The sequence below is a fragment of the Lagopus muta genome, chromosome 6 (genome assembly GCF_023343835.1).
Source record: "Lagopus muta isolate bLagMut1 chromosome 6, bLagMut1 primary, whole genome shotgun sequence".
Classification (NCBI taxonomy): Eukaryota; Metazoa; Chordata; class Aves; order Galliformes; family Phasianidae; genus Lagopus; species Lagopus muta.
The window spans coordinates 39,255,734-39,282,519 of NC_064438.1; the positions used below are offsets into that span (position 1 = coordinate 39,255,734).

The window sequence follows — 26,786 nt, forward strand, 5'->3', positions numbered from 1 at the left end:
GATAAAGCCCTGCTTGTTACAGCAAGAGCTTCAAAGGAGGTGTGTAAGATTTAGCACAGGAATATGGGAGGCTTCAGGACTGCTTGTGGAGGTTATTTTCTACCTATGCCTCTGTGAGAGCTTTTGAGCAGGCAGTATGCTGAGATAAGCATGTTCTTTGTGCATTTATGCTTGCTTGTGTGTGGCCACCTAGGGAAAGTGTGTATGTATGCGTGCATGTGTGCATCAAGCTGTCAGATCTCACATGCGGAGTGTGAGAGACTCTCACATTCTCCTCACGCTCCCCCTGGCCTGTATTTCATGCACTTGCAGCTCAGCACCCAGCCTGTCCCCTGACATTCCCAGAAGCAAGACATTTGCCGTGCCCTGTGGTGTGACATAGCACTGCTTTGCATGGAGGGCAGAAGCGGCCACTAAACAGAGACTGTGGGTGTGGATGCACATATAGTGGCATTTCTGCATTTTTGTGATGGTATTCATCTCTACCACGTACTTTAAGGCTTTCAGTAGAGTTCCTTACCCCGGTATCTTGGTATTTCCTGGCCAGATGAGGTCTGCACTGCAGGATTTGACCTTCAGTGACTTACAACATGGAAGCCGTAGGAATTTAGGGGCCTCTATTAAGGCAGATGCTGAGCACTGCCAGGAGATGGGCACATAGTTGCTTTTTGTCATTGATTTGCTTAGATTTTATTAACGTATCGGGTAAGCTTATCTGAAGTTTATGAAAGAATATTGAGCAGCTCTGTCCTTGGCAGGAGGCTTTCCTACTGAGAGTAATAATAGCAGAATAAATTATTGTCAATAAAAGATGTGGTAACTGGTTGGCTCTTGAGAGGCAGAGAGAACCTCAGGAATGGGCAAGTGGTAGATGATAGTTTTTTGTCACTTGCATGCTTTTTGGCTAGTGTAAGCAAAACTAGTAAGTCTCCTAATTCCCAGTCCATAAAACTACTGTCACTTTGGTGATGTGAGTAGTAAGACTATGATGTGTCTGGACTTGAGTGGTGTAATTTCTCCTTTTGGCTGAGGAGTGTGAAGAACTTCCACGTATTGCCCTTCCTCACTACCAGAGATATCTGTAGTTCTAATTATTTTTAGTAATACTTTTTTAACAGACTCTTCTTCCAGGCTCCAGATTATTCCTAGGTTGGTATCTGCAATTTTCTTCTCACTTGAATTCTTTATTCTTTCAAAGATGGTCCAGTATTGTTTGCAGTACTGACACTTGTCTTTTGACAAGGGTTCCCTGTGCATTATAGCGGTGGATAGTAATTATGGTAGATGTTATGTTCTGTGTGAAGATGTAGCCCTGGGCAGAGCCAAAAGCTGTTTGGATGCCTGTGATCACGGTGCCTGTGCAGATATACATGGAAGCCCCTTATGCTCTGGAGTATCTTGTCCTGGTCTACTTCAGTCCCACTAAATCAAGGTGGAGTCCTAATAGTTAACTTACGCAGACAAAGCCCAAAATTAAGAATGGAAATTCCTAGAGTGTTTCAACAGCGGATAAATAGAAGGTGTACACGTGGTTCTGTGCATGTAATAGGTAGCAAAAGGGCTTGGCTGATGTTCTGTCTCTCTGCAGGTGCACCTGCGCTCTGCTGAGCGCCTCCGAGAGCTGTGCTGTGCCAACCGAGGCACCTTCATCAAGGTGGGCCAGCACCTGGGGGCACTTGACTACCTGCTGCCGGAGGAGTACACCCGCACGCTCAAGGTGCTGCACAGCCAGGCCCCACAGAGCACCAGGCAAGAGATCGAGCAAGTCATCCGTGAGGATCTGGGCAAAGAGGTAAGGGCTGTTCAGGACAAAGATGCATTTGCAGGGCTCTGTGAGGAAAGACTGCTTTCCCTTGACTGCAGTAGACCAGTTCTAGCTGGCACTGACAACCCTTTAGATTTTTGAGCCCCTAATTAACCTTTGAAGAAAATAATAGCATAAATCACTTTCGGTGCTTGCAGTCAGGTAGCATAATATCCAAGGAATTTGTAACCATTAACCCCCAGCAGGCTGCAGCACTGAGATCAGAGGTGGGTGTCTGTGTTCATCAGATATAAGGAAAGTAACTGTGATATTTAAAGAGAGCATTCTGCTGCTTTTTGTCTTGCCCTGTATGAGAAGAGATCTGCCTTACAACTCCCAGGCTGACCAGGGGCATTTCAAGGAGCACAGCTGATGTGGGAGGGAGGAGGAAACTGTGCAAAGGCAGTAGTAGAAAAGGTGGAATTGCTGGGTGAGAGACAGGCTGTTGAAGAATAGAAGCAATGTGTACATACTGAGCTGCTGATACAAAAGAGGTTTATGGGGCTCTTTGGGGGTGTTTCAGGAAGTCTGTGTGGTGAGGAGGTGTGGAGAGAACAAGGGGGTTTGACTGAAGTATTTGCACCTACGTAGTAGATAAATTGTGGATGGATTTGGATGTGGTGGTTGTTGTTAGAAATGACAGTTTGTATCTCCCTGCAATTGAATGGCAGGGTTAGTGTCAGCTTTTGGCCTGCATTCTCTTTGCCTTCCTGCAAGCTAGATGCTTCATTTCTCGGCGCTGTGTCCTCAGAGCCTGGCCAGTACCAGCTGTGTTTCATAGCTCAGTGGATAGATGGAGCAGGACAGGCTGTCTGCTCCCTGCTGCTCTATGGGGCTTCACCCTGCAATCTCACTTCTGCAGATGTGAAAAAACCACCTTGAGGTTAGCTGCTACTAAATGATCAAAACAGCCACCCCTGTCTGCCTGTGTGGTGTCTCTCAGAAGCAGAGCCACATGCTAAGGAGGTGGGACCGTCCTTCTATTCAGCTGCCACAGACATATCCTGGTCTCTTTCAGCGTTTTGGGAGCTAGGCAAGCTTTCCATGCCTCATTGATTCCCAGCGAGACAGCTTGAATCCAGTCTCCACAGCAGCCCTTTTTCCTCTTAGCATTCACAGCACCCACATGGGCAGTGCTGGGCGATATTTAATTTTAAAGAGACAGGGGGGATAAAAAGATAGGAATGGGAAGAGAAAGAGGAAATGCTAAAGAGAAAGAGAACAGTGATTGAAGGAAGAGAGAAATGAAAGAGAATGGAATATATGAAAATGGAATAACTGGTGAAACTGGGAGGTATTAAAATCGCAGGTAAATGTCCATGGTTATTAGTTACAAGGTGGTAAATTTAGGATTTTGTTTGTTTTTGTAATGATTTTGTAATGATTCTGTAATGATTCTGGCCCCTCACAAGCAGCTACTGAAGCTGTTCAAGAGCTGAGTGAAAATTGCAGGAACGGGAGCAGTCTCAGTTGCTGTTAAGCTAAAGGCCTCTAGAAACTTTGACCATCAAAATTTCTCACATCAGCATGCATTTACACTACTGCTGGAGAGTTTGTTGGGCTCCAGGGAAGACTGAAAGTCAAAATAGGCCCTTACTGAGAACTTGGCAGGGATTGAGTTTGTTGCTTCCACTGCTCACTTAGTTCAAAGCTGGGAGAAAGGGCTGGGGTGAGCCCAGAGGTTGACTCTTCTCTCTGTTGAAGGCAAATCGTATAAGGAGCTTGAATATGTGTAAAGCCATACATTTAGAAGGATGTCAGTCCAGCCTTGCTTTGTGGGAGCACTGGTAATGGGAAGTAGTTTCTAATTGCATGATTAGCCTGCACCTCCAAGGAGACCACCCACAGTTGATTAATTGTGGCTTTTATACCAGTGCAAGGACAAACTTACCGTTTGTAAGAATCCTCTTGCAGCCGTACAGTCATGGAGCTTGCTGCTTGAGCAGGGTGGGATACGCTGATGGTTTTACTATGATTAGTGAACAAAGCATGTGAGGCAGTGGTCCTGTGCTGTGGTTTCTGAATCAGGATGTATTTTTACAGACAGCGGTGTTTGGGGGACCCAGCCTTTATTTAGTCAATGGGCTTTGCTCTCTTTGTGTTCCTACCCTTGTGTTGGCACTGCACTAGTGCTGTGCAAGAGGAAACATACTTCTTGTCTGAGAAGATGTTATCCCTGTACAAAAACTGTTGCTAAGAGGAAGGCTTGCCCTTTTGTCACTCTACTTTAAATTGCTCGTGGTGATCCCAACAGTTTCTCTGTTGAGTACACGGGCCTTATGCATCCACTGTTGAAATATAAGCATATACACCAGGGGAGCATGGTCACATGCCATGCCACATGGCCATGTGAACCTACCAGGGAAAAGAGCTGGGATGCAGCAAGGTACTAATGCCCTGGCTTTTGCTATGACAACCTTAATCATTATAGCAAGAAACTTCCCTGCCACTGAGCTGCTGCAGTCTGAGAAAGGACAGCAGGAATAGGAGAATCTCTTTTTACTGTTATTTCTGTATGAACTCTTGGTACAGCATGGCAGCCTTTGCCACAGCAATGGCAGAGAGGACAGTCTGATTCCTTTATTTCAGGAATTGTTTATCTGCTCTTTAAGCACTGTAAGACATATGCTTAGTTCTGATGTGCAGGACTGTTGAAGCATACTTGACTCTGTGGGAGAGTAGTAAAGACTTAGTATGCTGTTGGATATTACACTGCATGTCCTGCAGCATCCAAGTTGTTCCCAAGGGAATGTGAAACACTTTCTTTAGCTGACTCCGTATGTTATACTGGAGAAGATTCACTTACCCTACTAGATGACAAGGTCTTCAGATTATGATGCTGCAGATCCTGATATGGCCCCAGCCAGCCACCTCCCAGGCTGGCAGTGTTGTTAAACCAGACCAGGATGCCAGGAGAGTTGCCTGTTTACCCCAGGTTTGCACAGAGTGGTAGAGTGCTCTGCGTGAATGTGCTGCTGTGACTCAGGTAGTGCTCAGTTGCTCTCACTCTTGATGCTGTGCGTCTGATACCAGATGGCTCTCACAAACATGCTGTATATGCCTTGGCAAAACCTCTGAGTCCAGGTCTCCTGTTGCTTGTGATCCTGATTCTAATAGTACACCTTAAGCACTCTCTAGTAATGCTGTACCAGGTGTGTGCTTTGAAGTTGGCCCTCGTGTACATGACTACCAGACACGGGGAAATTGCAATTAGGTCAGTGAAAGCCTCTTGTGCCTGCTGTGGGTTTTGTATCCAGCAGAGGAGATCTCCTATTCCTCTGTGACATTGCCAGCCTCTTGTTACACCCCAGAGTGGGGGCTGTGATGGCAGTAACTCTGCATGCTGCTGTAGTGAGCACAGGGCTGGCTGTGGGACAGGAAGATCTGGCCCTTTTCCCACCCCTCCTCTAGTCTCTCTCATTAGGCCTTTCAGGGCTTTCAAGCAGCTGTCAATAAAAAACCACATTTGTATTAAAATTATAATGAGGAATAAAAATCTTCACTTTTTTCAATAACTTGAGTTATAAAAAAGAGATTTTTATCAATTATGAAGGGGATTTTGGCCATAAATAGGTAATTTAAAGAGTCTGTAGATGGATGGTGAATAGCATTAATGTCACCCAGAACAAATGGGCTTGCATTACTCAACTGGAAGGCAGGAACAGCCACTGTATGGGTCCTGCTGCTATGACAGCCTCCACTGTGCCCCATCTCTGCCATTCTGTGGGTATGAGCCTCTTGGTGCTGGTGGAGTTCAGTATTGCTACCCCTGCACAGGAACTGTGCAGGTGCCAGCTGCCCAAAACCAGGGCCCCAGTGCTAAATGCAGAGGGAAAGCAAAAGGAGCTTTGTGTGAGTCAGGCAGTCCTCCTTGCTCTGTCACTTGTGTTCCTGCATGCTCTGCTTTCAGGCTCCAGAGTTATTGATCCTTAATGCCACACCAATGACAAGCTGGTGTCTTTATTCCCAGGGAGCTCTGAGACAGGGTGCTCCCTCCTGTCCTGCGAGAGGAGGCTTTTTTCTTTTCCCGGGTGCACTAAGCCCCATTGCCCATGAAAAGGAAAGTTTTGGTGTATAGGTGGGAGGTTAATCTTCTTTGTCATCCTTTAACTTTACTGATTTACAATAAAAAAAAAAGTTGGACAGCAAAATTTCTGAGGGATTACTTTTCTTTTAACCTTCTGCAAGAAACTGAAATATTTGAGTTCAGAAAATGCAATGAAGAGTGGCATGGAAAGGAGTAATTCTGGTTTGCAGAATTACTAATTGCAGAATAACTAATCTTTAATTTGCAGATTAGTTAGGTGCATAGGGGCTAATATATAGCTTACCTGCATGGAATTTATTGGCTCAGTGTGTCTTGTGTGCAGATGGTAGGGTCTCTTCAGTATAGTTTTCTGAGAGATTTGATGACACCTGAAGTGTTGTCCTGGTGCAGGTCTCAGCTGGTAATGCACAGCACATCTGTGCCAGGTTGTGCTCCACGTTTTCACCCCGTGAAGGTGGTGGATGTGCTCAGCAGTGCTCTATCCATAGGCACAAACCACATCTCAGCACATGGGTCACTGTTCCAGTTCCAGGCTTCTCTATCTGCTGTATGCTCATAGGTACTCCTATTTGATGCTCTGATACAGGCACAGGCTGGGTATAGCAAGCTTGATTTTTCTCTTAGGGAGCAGGGAATCCTGTCACTTGTCCATCCACTGATTTGCTGATTTCCTACTTGATTGTGCCCCATTTGCATCTCCTGTTTTCTGTCAGAATTTTAGGTCTGTCCAGTTGTTTAGCTCTTGACCCATCAAGAACTTAAAAACAATGACATGGTGAATCTGGCATCTTTTGGCAAAAGGTTGTTTGTAGGCAAAACAAAGGACATAACATAAAATAACGAGTTATGGGGCCTCAGCTTGGTGTGTCTGCATTTTTCTAACATGTAGAATAGACATAACGTTTTTGAGGTGTGCAGGCAATCTGGTGAGCTGTTTTCTGGTACTATGGAATCAGTCTGGGAGTTTATGATTCTGTGAAGGGATGCTGAGCTTCAATCTTTCCTGAAGATTTTCTTTCTGGTAAAAGGGTTGCTGTGGGTGAGAACATGGCAAATCCTCCACATGGGAAGCCTTACATGCAAAAGTGCTTTGAAAATTGAAGCAAGCATTGGGATCTTGGGAGTTTCCAAGTTCTATCCACCATTAGTGAGCCAAGTGTTTCAGTCCATACTAAGCAGGCCAGCCTGAAAAGAGAAAGTTTTCTAATGTTCTCTGTATAACAGTTGAGTTACATTTGTGAGCATTAAGCACATTTTGCACTTATTTTCTGTGAGATTTGCGGTGCTTTAGTTTTACAAGATGCATGATTCGGAGCCAAACACGTGAAGCTGTCTGTGACAACTGAAGCAATAAAATCACGTGACCTACAGCTTGTGCCAGGAGAGCTCAGCTGAAGCAAACCAATGCTCTTTTCCTTCACAAAACTCACATCACCACTCCATCTCAAATTGGCAAATTCTCGGAAGAGGCTGTTCAGCATCAGCCCTTCCAAATTCCAAAAGATTAGTAGAAAATATACATTACTTGGCTCATTTCTGATAATGGATGGAACCATAGTGGTATCAGTTGTGAGTGGAGAACAAAGCTAATTTTTGCCAAACATTTTATTGGATGTAATGGATTGGTTCAGGTCTATTAACTGTTATTCCCATTTATCAAGAAAGGGCAGAAAGAGGCTAGAGCAATTAAAATTACCAAGGCTTGTTAAAAGGGTTTATGCTAAATACTCAATGTAACTTTTGCTGCCCTGTCCTTTGTGGCTTGCTGGCATCTTTGACCCTGCTGGCAAGGAGATACCCAAGTCCCTGAGGGGCTCCTGTGTGCCCCTCTTCTTTTTTTTTTTCTTTTTTGTTTGAAAGAGCTGAGACCAGTTCTTAAGAGCATGTCCTGTTAAAGACACTTAGAATCATCAGGACCAGCTCAGAAATTTCAGGTTGGCTTTTTTGAGCTAACTTGTTGAGACACTGAGTGGTTCTCAGTGTGTGAGCAGGGTGGAAGGGAATGATACTGACTGTACTGGCTCTGTGGGTCTTATCTCTCCACTGACTACACAGCCACAGCATGTTGGTGGCAGTGTGCATGGCAGAACAGATCCAGTGACTTGGTGTCCATTACCTGGTGAAGGAACCAGTGCAGCCTGGTCAGTGGCTAACTCTGGTCCACTCTCCCGGCATTGCTGACAACAGGGCAATGGAGTGAATCTCAGTCCTTGGCCCTTCTTTGATGAGATGATTCCCTCAGTTAATGGTGAGGGGTTTTTTTTTTTGTTTTTTTTTTTTTTTTTGAATGGGTGTCCCTGCTTACGTTAGATAGGATGCTTTGATTCAGCCACAAGGGCCCAAAGATTTTGAGCTATAGAAAACAGAGCTAGATAACAGGGAAGCCTCTAAAGAGTGACTGATCTCTTTCTGTTCCAGGAGTTGACTCTGTTGCTCTTTTTGTGTTGTTCTGTGCTGTTTTTCGCTGCATCAGCCCTAGGGAGGGATGTAGGGCAATTGGATTTTGGCCCTAGAACTGTGGGTTGCTGGATTGCTCAGAAATGCATGTGAATTAATAAAAATTAACCCCCTGCCTTTGTTTCCCTAGCCAACTTTTCTCCTTGTAACAACCTCTGGCAGTGCACCCTTGGGGTGCCAGATGAGAACTTATCAAGGTGGAAGACAGATGAGCTGTTCACCACTGCACCCTGGACTGACAGCCTTTCCCTTTGCAACGCCTGTCACCTTGTAGTGGCAGCAGCAATGCTAGGTCTGTAAGTGCAGTTGATTTATGTTAACTGTTGAAACGATAATGTTTAATCTGTAAAGTGCTAATCTATTTTTTATGTTGATTATGAATAGACCAGCTGTGCCTACTTTCCTATTCATAGAGTTTAGTGAACAAGCCCATTTCACAGGCGGGTTTTGGAGGGTGATTTACATGAGAGTAGACACTGCTTTAAGGAGGGTAAATCAGCTGAGTTATGTCACTGAACTCGAGACCTGGCAGCCCAACAAGATCTGAGGGCAAGGGAAGAAACATGGAAGGAAGAGGAGGAAGGGACAGAGAATAAACAAACTGTAAAAAGAGCAGATGTATCAGAGTAGAGCCATGAATAATAGTGGAAATATGGGCAGGAGTGGAAAGGACAGACTGATATTCAAAGGGCAGATTGACAAGAAGGAAGCAGGAAATGATGTGGCTGGCTTCGCACAGGGCTTTCTTCCCTGGATTAGTTCTGAAAGCTCTGGCATTGTCACTAGGGGAAGCATTGTTGCCCTTCCCCAGCAGGGTGTCAGTGGTGCTTTTGGCAGAGATTCAGTTGTAGATCTCATTTGCTGTGGTGTTATTTCTCTTGAATGAGTGTTCTGGATCTCCATACATTCTTTCTGAGAGTATGCTGCCAAGGACATGAACTCCAGGGTCCCATACAGTTACCCTACCTCTGCTTCCCTTCAGTCACTGCACCTTTTCTATGTGGGGTGGACTATACAGCTGTGCCTCTTGCCAGATGTACAGGTGGTTTTAATATTTCATCAAGGTATAATCAGTACCAGTAACTGACTCACTAAAAGAGATTAGATTTAGGTTAGATATTGGTAAGAAGCTCTTTACTATGAGGGTAGTAACACATGGAACAGATTACCCAGAGAAGCTGTGAATCCCCCATTCATGGAAGTGTTCAGGACCAGAATGGATGGGGCTTTGAACAGTGTGATCTAGAGGCAAGTGTCCCTGTCCCTGGTAGGGACTTTGGAACTAGATCTTTATGGTCCTTTCCAACACAAACCATTCTGTAATGAGTTTAACATCTCCAGCAGGGCTTTACTGTCTTTTAGCATCTTTCTTCTAATGTAGTGAGTGCATTATATCTGCTTCATGAAATGCATGCCATTCAGACTGATAGCCTTATCTACCAGGCTGCATGTACTTCCATGTCTACTTCAAAGCTGCTCTTCTAAGACTCTTCCATATTCTTCTGGGTAATGTTTTACATCAGTAATACTTTATCTCACTTGCATTGATATAATTATGTCCAGAGCCCAACGAAGCAACGTAGCTGGGCAGAATCTAGCTAAGACTGGGGCTTTGTACTCTGCCTGTTTTTATCGTGTCACACTTTTGTCTACTCTGGTGACAGGCTGCTGGGCAGTGCAATGCAGCTTCTGCCATTCCTGCTTTTTGTCTTAGGCCTGGAAGCATTTCTACGTCATTCCTTTCTGAAGACACATAGGAGTAATCCTTGTAGTACTCACAGGAGCACTGATCTCTTCTCTCTCCACCCCCTCTCCTGTCAGTTTTAAGAGGTGGAGTAGATGGGTCTGTTGTAGCATACACTCACATGTAAGCAGTGTGCTGTCCTCCCAGATCTGTACCCTGCAGTGCAGCACTCTGTTTCTCGTGCACACCTTACCTCTTCAGAGACACTCCAACAACCATCCTGGCCCTATTCTTTACGTGGCTTTCTATGGATCTCATCTGCCACTCCTCACACAAATTGTGCATAAAGATGCACTGTGCTGTGCTATCTCCTTTTTTGTGTGCAGATTTGCATGTTGCTAAGATGCTTGTAACTCATCTATCTCAACTCCTCACCACTCTGCATAGTCACGTAAACCTGCCCATAAACCTGTTTCCTCCCAGCCCTTTCTCTCTTATGCTTCTCAAAGCCCCCAGGCATTAAAAACTGAATCAGAGGCGTTTAAGATGAGGCACAGGTGATGTCTGCTCCCAAAGGTCCCTATATATCCTCAGGCTCTGGCAGTTGGTTATTTCTCACAGGACTGCTGCTGTAGTTCAGGCTTACTGCTGACAGGGCCCTTGGGGCGTCTTTGCAGTCAGCAGAGCCTTCCCTCTTCCTGACCATGACTAAACTGAGCCTGTTGTTGTAGATCCATTGACCCTTTCCTGCTCTACTTTCAGCAAATTTGTGGCAGGAATGTATTTATGCCAGGAGTCAAAATGGTCTTGGAAGTTCATTTGCTTCTGTGTGTTTTCTTAAATCTCACTTTCTTGCTTAATGTGCCAGCTTAGCCCCATCTCTGGAGCATTTCCTTCCAAATGTGCGACAGGCCACTGATAACTGTAGGAGAGATATGGTGCTTGGAATATGTATTTGGGAATGTGATCAAGGAGTTATGAGAGTATTGGATACCTCTATGTATCTTGCTGCATGTGTGGCTTGGGAGGAATGGGAACTTTGAGTGGCAAAGGGCAGAACAGTTGTATTTCTGTCACCCATCAGCACTAGGTGACTCATAGGTGAAATGGTTTCAAGTTACGGCAGGGGAGATTCAGGCTGGACATTAGGAAGTATTACTTTTCAGAAAGGGTGGTCAGGCACTGGAATGGACTGCCCAGGGAGGTGGTGGAGTCACCGAGCCTGGGGGTGTTCAAGGAAAGGCTGGATGTTGTGTTGAGGGACATGGTTTAGTGGGAGCTATTGGTGATAGGTGAGCGGTTGGACTGGATGATCTTTTAGGTCTTTTCCAACCTTGGTGATTCTGTGATTCTAGTACTTGGTGCTCTAGTCATTGACAAGAGTCCACTATGCCAGGCACTACACAGGTGTGACTGAAAATCAGCTTCTGTCCTAGAAAGCTTGCAGACTTGATGTAAGATAGAATGCAACAGATCAACGCTGGCAGAGTGTCAAAGGCAGGAACCATCCTGGACTGTCAGGTCGATATCAAGTCATGAATACTTGAAGGTGAAGGAAAACAGACAATTTTGGTCAGCAGATAGAAGGTTTTTGGAAGATTATAAACAGACCATGGTGAGGGGAAAGGTGTAAGACAGAGTGAGTTGAGGAAGTTGGGTAGTGGTGTTTTTTTTTTTTTTTTTTTTTTGTCTTGGAATACTTATGGTCCAGACAAGACCAATGTGTGTATGTCAAACCCCAGGGAAAAAGGGGTTTTGCTATCCAAGTGTGACAGGATGGGAACTGGGCTGATAGAAGTTTTCTCATGTTCATATGGAACTACTTGTGTTTTAGTTTGTGCTCGTTGCTCCTTGTTTTGTTCTTGTTCACCGCTGAAAAGAGCCTGGTCCTTGACACTTGGCCTTTAGATATTTTTAAGTGTTAGTGTTGAAAAAACTGCTGGGGGAGGGAGGTGTTGTTCTTACGAAACATGTAAGATTTAGACCTGGCCTGGAAATGAAATCTAGAGGGAGGTCTGTGTTGAAGAAAAGACCAAGATTGCAGGCATACTTGACAGGTTGGTGATGCTGCCTATTGCAGTGAGAAAGGAAACAGAAGGAATGGTTTGAGTAAGAGGATTAGGAAATGTACTCTCGCTATGTTGTCTGTGAGCAAAGAGACAAGTATCTGTAAGATGTCTGAGAGATGAGCTGAAATTTTTAGTTTGGCCAGTGGCAGTCTGATCTACAGTCATAAGAAAGGAGGTGAGAATTTCATGAGTTATGACATTGGAAGTTCTGGTGAGGGTAGTGTCTGGGCAAAGCTTGGTGGAATGTTTCTAGAAAGACAGGAAAGAGGTAAGGATACTTCTCAGACTTGCTAACAGACCTGTTAGAAAAGCAGAAGACTATTGATGTCTTACTTAGGAGTTAGAGGGGTGTTCCTGCTGTTAGCACTTTCAGCTCTATTGGTTGGGAGCAGAAGAGGAGCTTACAGGGAACGCAGTAAACCTCAAAGCCTAGGATCTCAGTAGGAAGGAGTCCCTCTACTGAATCATGGAATAAGAGAAACCCTTTGAGCAGATACTACGCAAAAGAACATTTATTGGCAGCAGACAGTTGTCTTCTGCCTTGCTTTCACTGCTCACTAGTATAACAAGGATGGGAAGCCTCATTTATTAGCAGGGGAAAAAAAAGAGAAACAAAGTCTTTTCAATTAAAACACAAAAAATGGCATGGAGTGGACAAGTTGTGTGCTCTTGAAGAACCGTGCTTTCAATCTGTCTCAGAGATCGACAGGTGTGGCTCTATCCTCACTGACAGGAAGGATGCAAGAGAGGAAATATTTTTCCAAAACGACAGAGATAAAAGAGTGGATTTAATGAACGTTGTTCAATTCAAGTGGGAGACAGCTCAAGATGAAAGAGCAAATTAAGAAAAAAGGTATCATTTATATGCGCAAAGGGAGGGCATGAAACATGGGGCAAGTTAGGGCATCTTTTGCCCCATGGCTTGCACCATAGGAGAGAGAGAAAGGGGCTCACAGGTTGCTTTCTTTTTCAGAGTGATGAAATGGGAGGATGTGAACGGGAATATAAATATATATATGCCTCTGCTTTGTTCTATGCATTTTGCATAGATGCTTATATTGTGCAAAACGGTGTGCAGGGACACTGTTTAGTGTGCATGTCTTACACCTTCTGTTCCCCAAAAGTACAGTTGCTAGGACTAGCTTGACTCTGGATTGGAAAACACTGGCCGCTGTTGAAGGCAAGTTATAGGCAGAGTGAGCTGTGGATGTTGTTTAAGGTAGCAGGCAGGGGACTAGCTGCATCAGATATGTATTCTGAAGTGGAAGTGTGATGCTGAAGGAGCCTGGTTGCTGTTCTGATTAACTGCATCTGGAAAGAGGTCCATACCAAGGTACTAGAGGGGATGGCAATTTGTTACTATTCAGAGGTGTCTTGAGGAAATAATTCATTTCAATGATGTGAATTTCTTCTGGCTTCTGGGGAAGGGAAGTGGGCTTGCAGCTTGACATTGTGATGCAGCTTCTGACTAGTTTAGGCAGTGTATAGGGTGTCCAACCTTTTGGCTTCTCTGGGCCACATGGAATAAAGAGGAATTGTCCTGCTGTTGAATGTTTACTCCTGGGTGGCTGAGCTGTGTTAATGTTGGCATTCCATGGCTTGGGAAGGTAAGAGGACACCTGATAGCTTCATCGATAAATTAAAAAAAAATAATTATCTCCTTGTCACAATCAGGAAGGTGTTCCTGAGACAGCTGGATTCCAATTTGGCCATGACAGTCCTTGCCTTTACTGGATTGAGTACTGCAATTTCTTCTATTTAGAACAAAAGCTAGTATTTACCATCTTACCTCCTCAGCAGCATAGGTTGGTGGAACCAGGTGACTTGGTTTGTTATGATCTGACCTCACTTTTCATTGAACGTGGTTATTTGATGCTCTGCAACATGGTGTAGCCCAGCATTCCATAGGAGGATATCAGGGAGAACCAATGTTAGAGCTCAGCTCTGCTGAATTCGAGGCAGGCATCGTAATGTATAACAGATCTCCCCTTGAAAAGGACCACACTGCTTTCCCTCCTGTGCACTGAAAGACATAGGAATCTTGTGTAATAAGCCTTACATTACTGTTTTGGTGCATCAGAATACACATGCTCCTTTTACCTGGATTCGTTTGGATGCAATACATACCTCTATATACGTGGACACTTATGTGTATATGTAATGTGAACACGATGGAATCCATTCAGAAGAAAAGTGCTATCCTCTGTATATCTGCAATATTATTAAATATATTGAGTTAATAAATACATATTCTTGACAGATGCATTTAGGAACCATCAATTAAGCTTGGCATTCATTAGGTGGGGAGAAGCCCAATCAGATTTCACTGACTCAACAAAGCCTCCTATAAATTGTAGGCTGTTTGTCCTGACGTTTGATAAATTATTCTTCATAATCCACTGTCTGCTGCGATAAATCTAATCTTTCAGTTTTTGCTGTCTTAATAATTCTTGGAGCAACGCTGTCACATTTTGTTTTCATAGAGGGGATAGAGAGGCTGGGGCAATAGGAAAAAAAAACAGCCCTCATCTGCTGTCTGAGAAATAGCTTACTCTACCCAGTGTAGCATTTTCTCATGCCTAGAACTAGGTTTTTCACTCTTGCAGGGGTCAGTGGTTTTTTGGTGCCATGGACAGTTAGGTCTACGTTCTTGAAAAGGTGACCAGTAAGCAGGTAGGTTCACATCCCTTGGACCTGATTCAGGAAAGGCATCCAGGCTTTTGAAAGCAGTAGGGTCCCATTATCAGTAAGGAGAATTCTAGAAGTTCTAGGAGCCATAATTCTTAGAAATGCTGTGTCAGGCCTGGAGCTGAATAACTCTTTGGCTACTCTGCCATGAGAGAGCAGGGCGACCCTGTGCTAAGCTATGTGAAGATGACAGCTGCAGTGCCCAAAACTTCCCTGGGAAACTTGCTCCTGTTCCCACGTGTGGTTCTGTCGCGCAAATCTCATTATCACTGTGCTCCACACTGTCCCATCTGGGAGGCTGCAGACTGCACAGTCTTTGTGTAAATCTCAGAAGGCTGCTGCAGTCTGAGCTTGCTCACCTTAGCAAATTGCCATCCATGGAGCTGTGATTTAGAAGGGAGTGTTCAGTGCCATAGAAAGGCTATAACGGCAGGGCTGGCATACAGTTAAGCTTTACTTGATACGATCTTCCACCTTTCATAATCTGATGGCTAGCTATTTCTTGGGTCAGAGGTTGTATCTTCGTGTTTAGTAACTTGTGCTGGATTTTCTACACTGGCTAATCTACCTGCCAGGAATTTTGGAATTTGTAACTCCCTGTGGCAATGAGTTCCATGGCTTATTTCAGCAATATGGGGAAAAATACTTTTTTTTTTTCCTTGTTTTTAATGGTGCTGTCAGCTAATCTTGTGTGTTAATGGACAATTTGCTGCTCCTGAATTTTTCTGCAGAACGAATGAACAGTGCCAATCCCATTTTCCGTGACTGAAGTTCTCTGTGACGTTCCCTCCCTGTTGTCTCTTTCCACACTGAATGGCCCTTTGAGGGGAAAAAAAACATAAATTGAAGACAGTCTTGAAATGCTTTGGTGAAGAGCTCCCTTTCCCATGGAAATACTGAGCATTTGGAGGTCTCCTGAGTCAGCCACCTGTACCATGCTGGTTTGGCTCTGGCAGAGCTTGGGAAAGTTTTTCTATAAATAGATGTGGAAAACCAGAATTCTCAGTGCTGGGTCAGGAGGGGGTTCCATCACTTAGATCCTGCTCAAGTGGATAGCTTGTTGGCAGCCCTTCTGGAGTGTGAAGTATACCTCAGCGTTGAGTGGGCAGGTTGGAGCCTGGAAGCAGTATTTGACCATTTACTGCAGCACATGGATATAAAAAGGTTGGGATTAAGAAGCAATGTACTTCAAAAGAAATTAGCTAGCAAGACGTGCATTTAATGTTTATGGTTTGAAGATTAAGACACTGGGCTGTAACTCAGGATATCTGGTTTAAATCCCAGCTCTGCCAAAGACTTCTCAGAAAATGCTGGGCAGGTCATGTAAGGCAATGCTTTCAGAAAAGACTTAGGATTTAGCATCTTAAATCCAATTGACTTCCAGTAATTTCCTAAGTGTTTAAGGACAAGATTCACAAAAAACACTGAGGCATTCTGTTGCTCAACATTGCAGCATCAGCTGACGTGTGCCATGGAACTCAAGCAGAGCAGTGTGTGCTTCGGGAAGATGCTTCAGTGCATGAGGAGAATTGTGGGCAACAACCGGGGACAACTAGAGCGTGAGAGCTTGTACGGGGCTTGCATGGCTCTGCACCTTGTACAATAGCACTCTGGGCTTAACAACAGTGCTTAGGTGCAACCTCAGCACAAATGCATGCTAAGAAGCGTCTGAGTAGATGGATCCTGCAAGAGCTTTTATATCAGCTCCCTAAGGTGTGAATACTAATACCAACGATCATGAAAAGATTTTGCATATTTTAAACAAGCTTCATTCTTTAGAATTAAGCAGCTAGGGCTGTTTCCGACCAGTGAAGTACAATGACATATTCATTTGCTGGTTGAGCACGTGCCCAGTGTGGAGTGGGATGTGCAGAAAGCTAATGAGGGAAACCATTGTGTGTAGGGATGCTGCGCACCTGTGCAGCTGGTTGTCATGCTCGTTTGGAAGAACACTGGTAAAGTTTCTATTCTTTCTTTTAAACCTTTATTAAACCTGTCTGGAAATTATGCTTGTTTAATCTCCTGCTAGGATTGCAGATCGCTACAACTAGTTTGATAAAGCCCTTTGAGATGAGCTGTGGCCTGGAAGAAAAATTCTTTAAGTACCACATGAGGTGAGCTTCAAAACTCCCCCAGACCTTTGCTTGCTAATTAGCCACCATGGAAATGGTGGGCAGAATTTTTTGTAAGGGTCACTGGGTACTCATGAGCAGTAAGAGCATACAGCCTGCTCCAAGAACTGGGTGCACCCATTCGCTTGGGAAGGACCTCTGTGACAGGCACTGTAGGAGCCTGGCTCCCCCCTTTTCTGCCTCCATAGCATGCAGCTTCATACTCACTTTTGCCTCTCTGGGACATGCAGCCCACTTCAGAGGCGCTAGTTGCCTCCAGCACGCTGCAAAAGGACAATTTCATAATGAATGAGGGCAATTTGCTAAGTGGGGTCCTGGAGCCCTGCTGTAATTTTGCTGCTGCTTTATCTCAGTCTCACACCTGCTCATGTAATGGTCTGGCTGTGATCTGCTCCCTCCCTCATGTGCATGCGTTCCTCTTCTGCTCCTATAGGAGCCATCAATTCTCTGACCCCATTGTGGTCCCTCCCCTTGGTGCCTTGGCATGGAGCCTGCAGGCAAGCACAGATTTCCCCTTGAACTGCAGCAGGGCTGCTGGGCTGGCTCTAGTGGACAGAAATGCTAACCTGGCTTTCTTGTCCTTAATAAAAAGATTGTTAAATGAAATCCTTCTGCCCAAAAGAATTTCTTGAGACAGCTTTCTTCAAATGATATTTCCTTGGAAAACTTGGTCACACGAGAATATTGTATATATTATTCCTACCAGAAGGAATATGTGCAGCTTTTTTTTTCCCCCCCCGCACACATTCAGTAGTGGTGAAAATGATTGGATTGACAGTGTAGGCAATTAAAAGTTTTTGAGATCCAGAGCAACTGGAATTTTATGCAGTTTATATGCAGTTTTGCTAAAAATGTACCTTACAATGGATTCAGGCCAGTGCACTCCCAGTTCTGTGCTTTAACCTCTTAGAGGATCTTACTGTCTTTGTGACAGGTGGACTGGTAATCTTGTCTGGGATCCTGTAAAGGGTATTTTCCTTTAATGTGAGGATGTGGAGTAGTAGAAGAGGTGAAGAAAGTCCCAGCTTGACCTCAGGTAGCAAATTCTCTGGTGTTTTTTCTTTCCTTAAGAATATAGTAGTATCCAATGTGTTCCTCCTGGCACCTTAAGTCTCTTCTTAACGGGCTCCCTCTTCATCTGATAGACAAACCACACAAAGGTAGAAATCTGTCTCTCAACACATCCCTTGAGCCATCTGTCATCCTGTAGGTGTTTCTTTCTTTATACTAATCTGAAATGAGAATCTCAAAATCCAGTGAAGTGAGAGAGAAAAGAAAGGGAGGAGGAAGAGAAAAAAACGTTTTCTCTCACGAGACAGGAATGTCAATAGGTTTGAATTATGGACCTGCTGTAATTAAAAAACACATAACTAGTTGTTTTTAAATGCAGTTGGTTTACTTAATTGATTTTGCTGCCGGGACCAAACAGAATTAAATAAATAAATAAGACACCTTCCCCGTGAATTGCTGGAGGCAGCTGAGCCACTGTTGGAATCTAATTGCTGCAAACGCTCCAGTTTGTTGCTACCAATAGATTTCTGTGGAAGGGGGTAGGGTGGTGTAGGAGGGGGCTCATTCCCTGGCAGCTGCAGAAGGGAACAAGCTGCTCCTCGTATAGTATTTTTTCTCCTTGTCAGCAAAAAGAATATTCGTTTAACACTTTGCATGAAGACTTCGCTTAGAAAGTCTTTATTCATACTTAATTACTAGCTCACTGCAGCTTCCATCTTTAATTACCTTTTAAAAAGCAGGTTATAAAAATGCACTGATGTTCTTTGTCTTTTTTTTTTTTTTACTGCATAAATTACAGGTTTCTCAACTGTTCACAGAATCACTTGACATCAGTCCAGCCCAGGCAAAGGGTGGGAAGTGTTCCCTTTGCTGACTCTTAGGGATACCTTAGAGCTTGTGTGAATCTTGCTTTGTAGAGCAGGACAAAAATTCCTGATCAGCATTACACAAACTAGCACAAACATAACCATGTTGGCACCCCTTTTTAGGGGAGCAGAGGAGCCTGCCTAGTTTGCCAGGATGATATCATGCTACTGTGCTAATAGTGGCTACAGCACCCCTCAACAGCCAAGGATGCTGACCATAATTTCTCCAAATTGTTTTCAAGACAGCTTGCAGTGGTCCCTCTCATGGTGCCTTGGCCGTTCCACATCCTGGATGAAATGTGCTGCTGACACTCTGACATAGGTTTCCATAAACAGGCCACTTCTAAGAACACTTCCTTGCTGGGCAGGCTTCGTTGGGAGGCCAAGCAATGAAAAGGGTAGGCAGAGGACATAGAAATGATGAAAGAACTGAGACTGCACAGATTTGGCGCATACTGCCTCTGACCAGTGGTCAAGGCTTTCCTTATGGGTAGTTTCTGGCACCCCAAGCTGATGCCTCTTTCCCTTTTCCTGACAGGTAAAAGAACTCTTTGTGAGTTTTGAGGACACACCTTTGGGAGCAGCATCACTAGCCCAGGTGCACAAGGCAGTGCTGCAGGACGGGAGAACGGTGGCAGTAAAAATCCAGCACCCAAAGGTCCAAGCTCAGAGCTCCAAGGATATTTTCCTCATGGAGGTAAAGCTGCCTGGTGACTTTGACAGTTGTAATGCAAATGACAAGGAGTGAGCAGGTATAACATTAATCAGTTCTGTAGCTTTGGAACTTCCACAGACATAAATGCTGTCATACAGGCATAACACAGGAAGTTGGTGAAGATTGCTGTGAGGATGGTTGTGTGAATGGAAGGACTGAACAAGAGGGTGAGAGTGAAAAAGGGGAGAGAAGGACAGACAGGTAAAACGTGAATCACAGCTGATCAAGTCCTTATGAGTTGAAGATTAGAGAGACTTCCAGGTTTACTCTTACATCTGTGTGCCCATTACCTCGCTGATCATACTGGTTGCAGTTCCCCTTGCATTCTGGTCTTTGTAACCAAAGAGTAATAGTTCACCAACGTCAACGTGTTTTTTTGGTTAAGGCTGCTGTGATTCAGTTCTATTTCTTGATTGGCACCTTAATGCTGACCTGATTCATGGTGGAAATAAAAACATTGAAATATGGAGAGTGTAACGTAACAGGAACAGATGCACAAAAGAGGGGTTCAGCTAGGAACAAGTTTCTCACCTGAATGGTAGGCACTGCTTGTGCTCCCAGTGCAGTGCTGTGGCTTCTCTCAATCTCCTGAAGTCTAGTCCACTGAAGGGAGAAACTGGAGAAAAGCTGTGGTACTGTGCTTGCATTGTAATAATCAGAGATGCCAGTGGTATGGTACAGAAATGGAAGTGGGGCTCAGATGGAGGAGAGATGAAAGGTTAGATCTGTAAGTGCTAGTACTAATGCTTTTAGCTCTCCAATAAGTACGTATCTGTACGTATAGCAGAAATGCAAAGTAATACGTCTATTAGTAGACATTATGTTCTTGGGACTAAAGAGAAGTTGAAGCTCAGGAAGCCTGCCTGATAAGAGTTTTGAGGATACTGCTGATGCAGTGACACACTTCTCCATCACAACAGATCAGGAAGCAAAGATCCAGTGCCCTTTCACAGGGCAGTGCGTAACTAAAACTTTTTAAACCAATAAAACACTGCTCTGAGCAATCTTGGTAGTCTGCAAACCAACACAGCTGGTTCCAGTTAGAGCACACCAAATTGTAGCATCTTTTATTTTGAATTACTAGTAGCATAAATTTTGGAGTTCGATTATATATTCTGTTAATATGGAATATGTTTGATTCTGGACTTGTTTAAGAACAGAGAACAGTTTGAACTGGCTTTGGTGCCAGTTGTAGTTTTGGATTTGATCCAGATTTTCTTCAGGACTGACTGCAGTAGTCTGCCCCATGACTTTGCTTTTGTGAGTTGTCATTTGGCATCCTTCATTCCTGCTCAGGACAGCATAGCAGAAACTGAGCAGTCAAGACTGAACAAGATGAAGAAAGACTGTGAGATCAGCACAGTAAGAGAATTGTGTATGAATGAGTCAAGACCTAGATTCACCTTCAGCCATTTGTGCTGTAAACAGTGGACACCACAGAAAAAAAATCCCCCCTCACCTTATGACACTGTGATTGGTAATTATGCTGTTAAGAGAGATTCAGACAAATAATTTAATGATTTTTTTCTTTCTGTTTTTGGACTAATCCTCCTTGGAAATGTAAAACTAAAGCAGTGTGCATCCTTTTGTCAGTTTAGTATTTTTTCTGCAGACAATCTAGTTTGTCATACTGGAGCTCCATTATGTGCACGCATCTTTGGGAAAATACCTTGCAACGTGATGCATTTGGTCTTTTTTTAATGGTGTTGGTTTAACTGGACAACTGGAGTGTTGGTTTAAATATGCATCATCATATCCTTGCGTGGAACTGTGTTTGACAAGGCTGCATTTAAAGCTGGGTTATATCCACCGAGGTTCTGGTCCTTTAAGAATCAGACAGCCACTGCAGTTAGATAGGAGGTTAATTTAAATGTTGTTGGAGACAGTCTTCTTTAGAGACTGATGGAAAAAAATCTGAATATAGATGGAAAATTCCTGAATCCACTTGTGATTTCGTAACATAATTTTCTGACTCTTTAAAAATCAGGACACCATCTGATAAATCCAGGGAGAGATCCCTCTGCTCTTATGTCAATTCTTATTTCAGGAGAGTGTGTTAGACAGATGTCAGAAAAGTGACAAGCCAAATATTTTTCAAGTATGTCACTGCTGATGGTCAATTTGGCAAATTGGTTCTAAAGAGCATTCAGAGGAAGCAAAAACAGTGTCTGAATTTTCTCACATCAAGCATCAATAGCTCCTATAAAGTTTATGTACATGTTCATGAAGATTGTTGGTTACATTTCATTTGGATGACATAAATTTGTAAGGATTTGTGGGTTTAGATATAACAGTAAAAATCATTCAGTAGTGTCTGGAACCTGGTGATTACATTTTAAAGGAACATTGAGTTTGGAACTGACATTTAGATAAGAGAAGTAGAGAGAGAGGTGGAGAATAAATGTTTTCACATAGCTGAACAGTGGCAGTGATGGTTCACAAATTTATTTTTTGTCATACGTTTCAATGATAACAGCTTTCTGTGCTTGTTTTAATGTTCCTCCTGCAGTACAGGAATCCCCACCTTGTTGGTGGAGATCTAAGAAAGAAAACTGTCCGGGAACACAATGGCATATTTGTTTTCATTTTCAGATGATGTACAGAACAAGTAAGATAAAGTTTGTGAATTAAGTTTTATTTTTGTTTCATGACTCAGTAGTTAAAAAATATATATATTTCTTCCTTAACGTGTGCTCCAAATTGTCAGCTTTTATATATTTGTGACACTGGCTGAGAAACTGGCCCTTCATCTGAATAGAAAGCATTCTTGGCTGCTGTGCAGCTTTGGTTTTGCCATCCAGACACATAGTCTTGGATAGGCTTCAGGAAGGAGTGCCTTTCACTGGCTCCTTTAGTACATGTTGCTCTAAAACATTTCCAGGATCGTTTCAGTAGATATTTTCAAAGCCATGTGAAGCTGCCTTGTTCCCTTAAGAAGAGGACGCTACCTCAGAGTTGCTGTCAGTGACACTGAGAGGCAACTCGCTCCTCACCAAAAGTTTGTTTAAAGACATGTTGCTTACTTCCTGTATCTGAATTCCACTGTTTTCTTTGAATTGCCTGATGGATTTTCTGAATTAGCAAAATTTTTGTTTGGTAGTGGAAGAAGTAACACAGAGGTGATAAATCTTATTTTAGATTCCAATTTTTCTATTCCAATGAAGCCAAACCATGACTTATGGAATTAAAAGAGTTAAAGACTCAACAGAAAGTAATTGCTGGGCTATTCTCTTGGAAAGATCTGTCTTGTCCTCTCATCTCCAGGGCTTTGGTCACTCAGTTTTAGGCAGCAGGCAGTTGGGTTCCGGCTGCTACTCTTTTGTGTCCTATTATTTCACTCCTGGATGTGTCTGTGTGGAAGGCCAAGCCAAAATTTGTGTTGCAGAATCAAGGCATGAAGCCATATACTGTATTATAATGCTGCAGAAATCCTACAAGTACTTAAGGTGGATTTTTAAATTTTTATATGTTTAAGTTACATGGAATAATCCTGTCAAAACAGCATCTGCTTTGTGTAGCTGCCAGCGCAGCACTGTGGTAGCTGTGTGGCTTTGGAGCTGGAGTGTGGCTGACTGTCTGTTTCATTGTTCTCAGGTTCTTCTCTTGATTGTGAAGCACATCTTTCCAGATTTTGAGTTCATGTGGCTGGTGGAAGAAGCAAAAAAGAATCTGCCTTTGGAATTGGATTTCCTCAATGAGGGCAGAAATGCTGAAAGAGTTGCTCAGATGCTCAAGAACTTTGACTTCCTGAAGGTGAGGGAATACATGTTGCCATGTATGTATGTGCATTGGTAGTCTCACTTTATGGTTCTCGTGCACTTCATTTGTCACCTGGAAGAACTATATGGAGGGAGAGTGGTGGTCAGTCCTTTTGTGTTCTTAGATTACTCTGCTGACCACAAAACTAGAATGAGGCTGAGGATGTCAAGAAGGGTTTGGTGTGCTGTGTATGTTTCAGGAGGAAACATGTCTGCATATATCTTTCCTCCTTTAAGACAGTATATTCTTTCTCTGAGGTAAGCATACGTTGTCCTTACACATCCATGGCTAATGCACTCATGTTACCTTCATACACAAACAGCTGCACCCATACAGTGTTTCTCCTCACTGATGCACATATGCCACCTCTCCTGCCACACACTGACAGAGGTCACTGACAAATGTTTCAGGTACAACCAGATATGCACTCATCTCCCTGTCTGCAGACGTGCTCATGTCTTCATACTTGCATATGAGCATCTTTTTTGCTGACACATATGAGGCACATGCTTCTGCTGTGTGCATTCTGGAAATACCCAGGTATGCTCAAGCGCTTGTAGACCTGTGGCCACAGTCACTGACATAACTGCATTTGCACATATCCAGTGACAGCAAAAAACACCTGTTCCTTTGGACCCTCCTGCATACAGATATCAACACAAGATTTTGATCTCCTGTTTATGCAGAAGTCCCAAGATGGAAGTGATAGATGTCTGAAGTGAATCGAGTTTTTGTAAGACTTTACACGCCTATGTGTCCATTTTCTCCTTGCTTCCTCCGTGCAAAGGCTACAATTCCTTGTCACCAGGTTTGGGGCAGGCCTTTTGAAGCTCAGTGGCAGCAACTGGCCTTTTTGTAAACACAGATAGCTAAAAGCCACCAGGGTTACAGAAGGCCAAAGGCCAATGATTTTGCTGGGTGGGCACTTATCAGAAGGGCTGTACCTTGGTGAGCTGTATCCGTTGCAGCTGTAACTAGGAGACTGTGAAGTAAATCCCCATGGAGACGGCCAATCACTTTCTTGCTGGGTTAAGGAGCTATCATGATATCAACATGTGTAACAAATGGCTTGAGATGACTAAATAATGGATCCTGCCATCTGACCTGCCAATTCAGAGACGTGTTCATCACCCGAAGGCAACAGAAGAATTGGGCTCTTGTATCATTAATTTTCCTAAACACGCAAGAAAGCCAAGAAGTGGATTTTGTGCTGTGAACCTGGTTGAGCTTTTAAAGCCAGAGATAAATTGTTTCCATGCACTAGCATTACACCCAAGCATCTGTGAGTAATTAAAAAAGTCACTGAAGAATTCATCTATGAGTGAGAGAGGTATTTCCAAGAACTTAGATTGTTCTTTGTAAGCCTTTTGACTTGCCCCTGTAAATCTTGAGACAAGAATGAGTGTCGTCTGAAATGATCTAAGGCAGTGAGGATCTGTGTCTAGGAGGCAGACCACAGCAGCTAGAGGGACTCTGGGGGGCTGCTTGTTTTGGAGTCATGAATATAACTCTGTAAAGAGTGAACATCCAGATAAGCTGGGAAGATTGCTGTATGGGACTTGTGTGGCAGGATTTTGGTATGATGAGAGCTGCAGGGGTAGCCTTTGTGAGTAGAGCCCAGCAACTGACCCATGTCAGATAAAAGGGAACAACTGCTGCACCACAGAAGTGGGGGGAGAGAGAAGTGAGAAACAGATGAGCAGCCCTTGCAGCCACTAAGGTTAGTGAAGAAGGAGTGAAGGATGTGCTCCAGACACAGAGCAGAATTTCCCCTGCAGCAGTGGGAAGGAGCTCCTCATAGAGCAGGTGAATGTGGTCTGACAGAGGCTGACTGTAATCCTCATTCTCCGTCTTCTGGCACCACTAGGGAGGAGGAGAAAGAATGAGGTCTCCCCTGAGCCTCCTCTTCTCCAGACTGAACAATCCCAGCTCCCTCAGCCGCTCCTCATAAGGTTTGTGCTCCAGACCCCTCACCAGTTTTGTTGCCCTTCTCTGGACACGCTCCAGGGCCTCAATGTCTTTCTTGTAGTGAGGGGCCCGAAACTGAACACAGTACTCGAGGTGTGGCCTCACCAGTGCTGAGTACAGGGGGACTATTACCTCCCTGCTCCTGCTGGCCACAGTATTTCTAATGCAGGCAAGAAGAGGATGGATGGTGATGGAATCATGGAATCAAAAAAGTGTTTGAGTGAGAAAGGATCACAGAATCACAGAATCACCCGGGTTGGAAGGGACCCCAAGGATCATGTAGTTCCAACCCCCCTGCCTAGCAGGGCCACCAAACATACACATTCAGATCAGGTTGCCCAGGACCCCGTCCAACCTGGCCTTAAACACGTCCAAGGACGGGGCATCTACAACCTCCCTGGGCAGCCCGTTCCAGGGCCTAACCACTCTCCTAGTAAAGAACTTCCCCCTAACATCCAACCTAAATCTTCCCTCCTTCAACTTAAAACCATTTCCCCTAGTCCTGCTGTTGTCAGCCCTGTTGAAGAGTTTACTCCCGTCCTGGGTGTAGGTTCCCTTCAGGTATTGATAGGCTGCAATGAGGTCACCCCGCAGCCTTCTCTTCTCCAGGCTGAACAAGCCCAACTCCCTCAGCCTGTCCTCATAGGGGAGGTGCTCCAGCCCCTTGATCATCTTAGTTGCCCTCCTCTGGACCCTTTCCAAAATCTCAATGTCTTTCTTGTACTGAGGGCTCCACACCTGGACACAGTACTCCAGGTGGGGCCTCACAAGAGCCGAGTAGAGAGGGACAATCACCTCCCTGTCCCTGCTGGCCACCCCTCTCCTGATGGAGCCCAGGATCCCATTTGCCTTAAGGTCCTACAAAGGACCTTAAAGATAATCTAGTTCCAGCTCCCCTGCCACTGTCAGAGACACTGCTCAGTAGATCAGGTTTCTTAAAGCCTCGTCCAACTCAAACACTTGCAGGGACGGAATGGCAACTTTTTTGAGCAACTTGTTCCAGTGTCTCAGGACCCTCTTAGTGAATTATTTCTTCCTAGTATCTAATTTAAACCTACCTTTTAGTTTAAGACAATTGGCCTGTTTACCATAGCTACATTTCCTCATTAAGTGCCCCTCTCCATCTTTCTTGCTGGTCTCCTTTTAGGTTCTTACAGGTGGCAGTGGGTTCTCCCTAGAACCCTTTCTTCTACAGTCTGAACAATGTCAACTTGCAGCCTTTTCTTAATAGGAGAGATGCTCCAGCCCTCTTGTGCCTGTCCTTGAGCTCGTTGTGGCCTTTCTCTAGATGCACTCCATGTACTTCTTACATTGTGGATTCCAGAGCTGAACATCGTACTCTAGATGGGGTCTCATGAAACCATTTTGGTTTTTGTTTCTCACTGTTCTAGTCTCAGAATCATAGAATGGCTTAAGTTGGAGGGCATTTTAAAGATCGTCTATGTTCAATTCCCTTGCCATGGGTAGGGTTGCCAGCCACTAAACCAGGCAGCCCAATATCTCATCCATCCTGGCCTTGAATGCTTCAAGGGATAGGGCATCCACCACTTCTGTGAGCAGCCTGTTCCAGCGCATCACCACTCTC

The 26,786-nt window shown here is 44.2% G+C and overlaps 1 protein-coding gene across 6 annotated transcripts in view; it reads left to right on the plus strand.

Annotated features, from left to right (window-relative positions):
- Positions 1-26,786, plus strand: part of ADCK1 (aarF domain containing kinase 1) — an 87,720-nt gene that overhangs the window by 27,898 nt on the left and 33,036 nt on the right. For 4 of the 6 annotated variants that reach the window (XM_048947743.1, XM_048947744.1, XM_048947742.1 and 1 more), the window contains exons 4-6: positions 1,589-1,792; positions 19,298-19,456; positions 23,069-23,227. In XM_048947743.1, coding sequence (XP_048803700.1) covers positions 1,589-1,792; positions 19,298-19,456; positions 23,069-23,227 — 522 coding nt within the window. Of the gene's footprint in view, positions 1-1,588; positions 1,793-19,009; positions 19,158-19,297; positions 19,457-23,068; positions 23,228-26,786 lie in introns of those variants that run through there. The other 2 variants (XM_048947747.1, XM_048947746.1) reach the window with 2 other exon arrangements.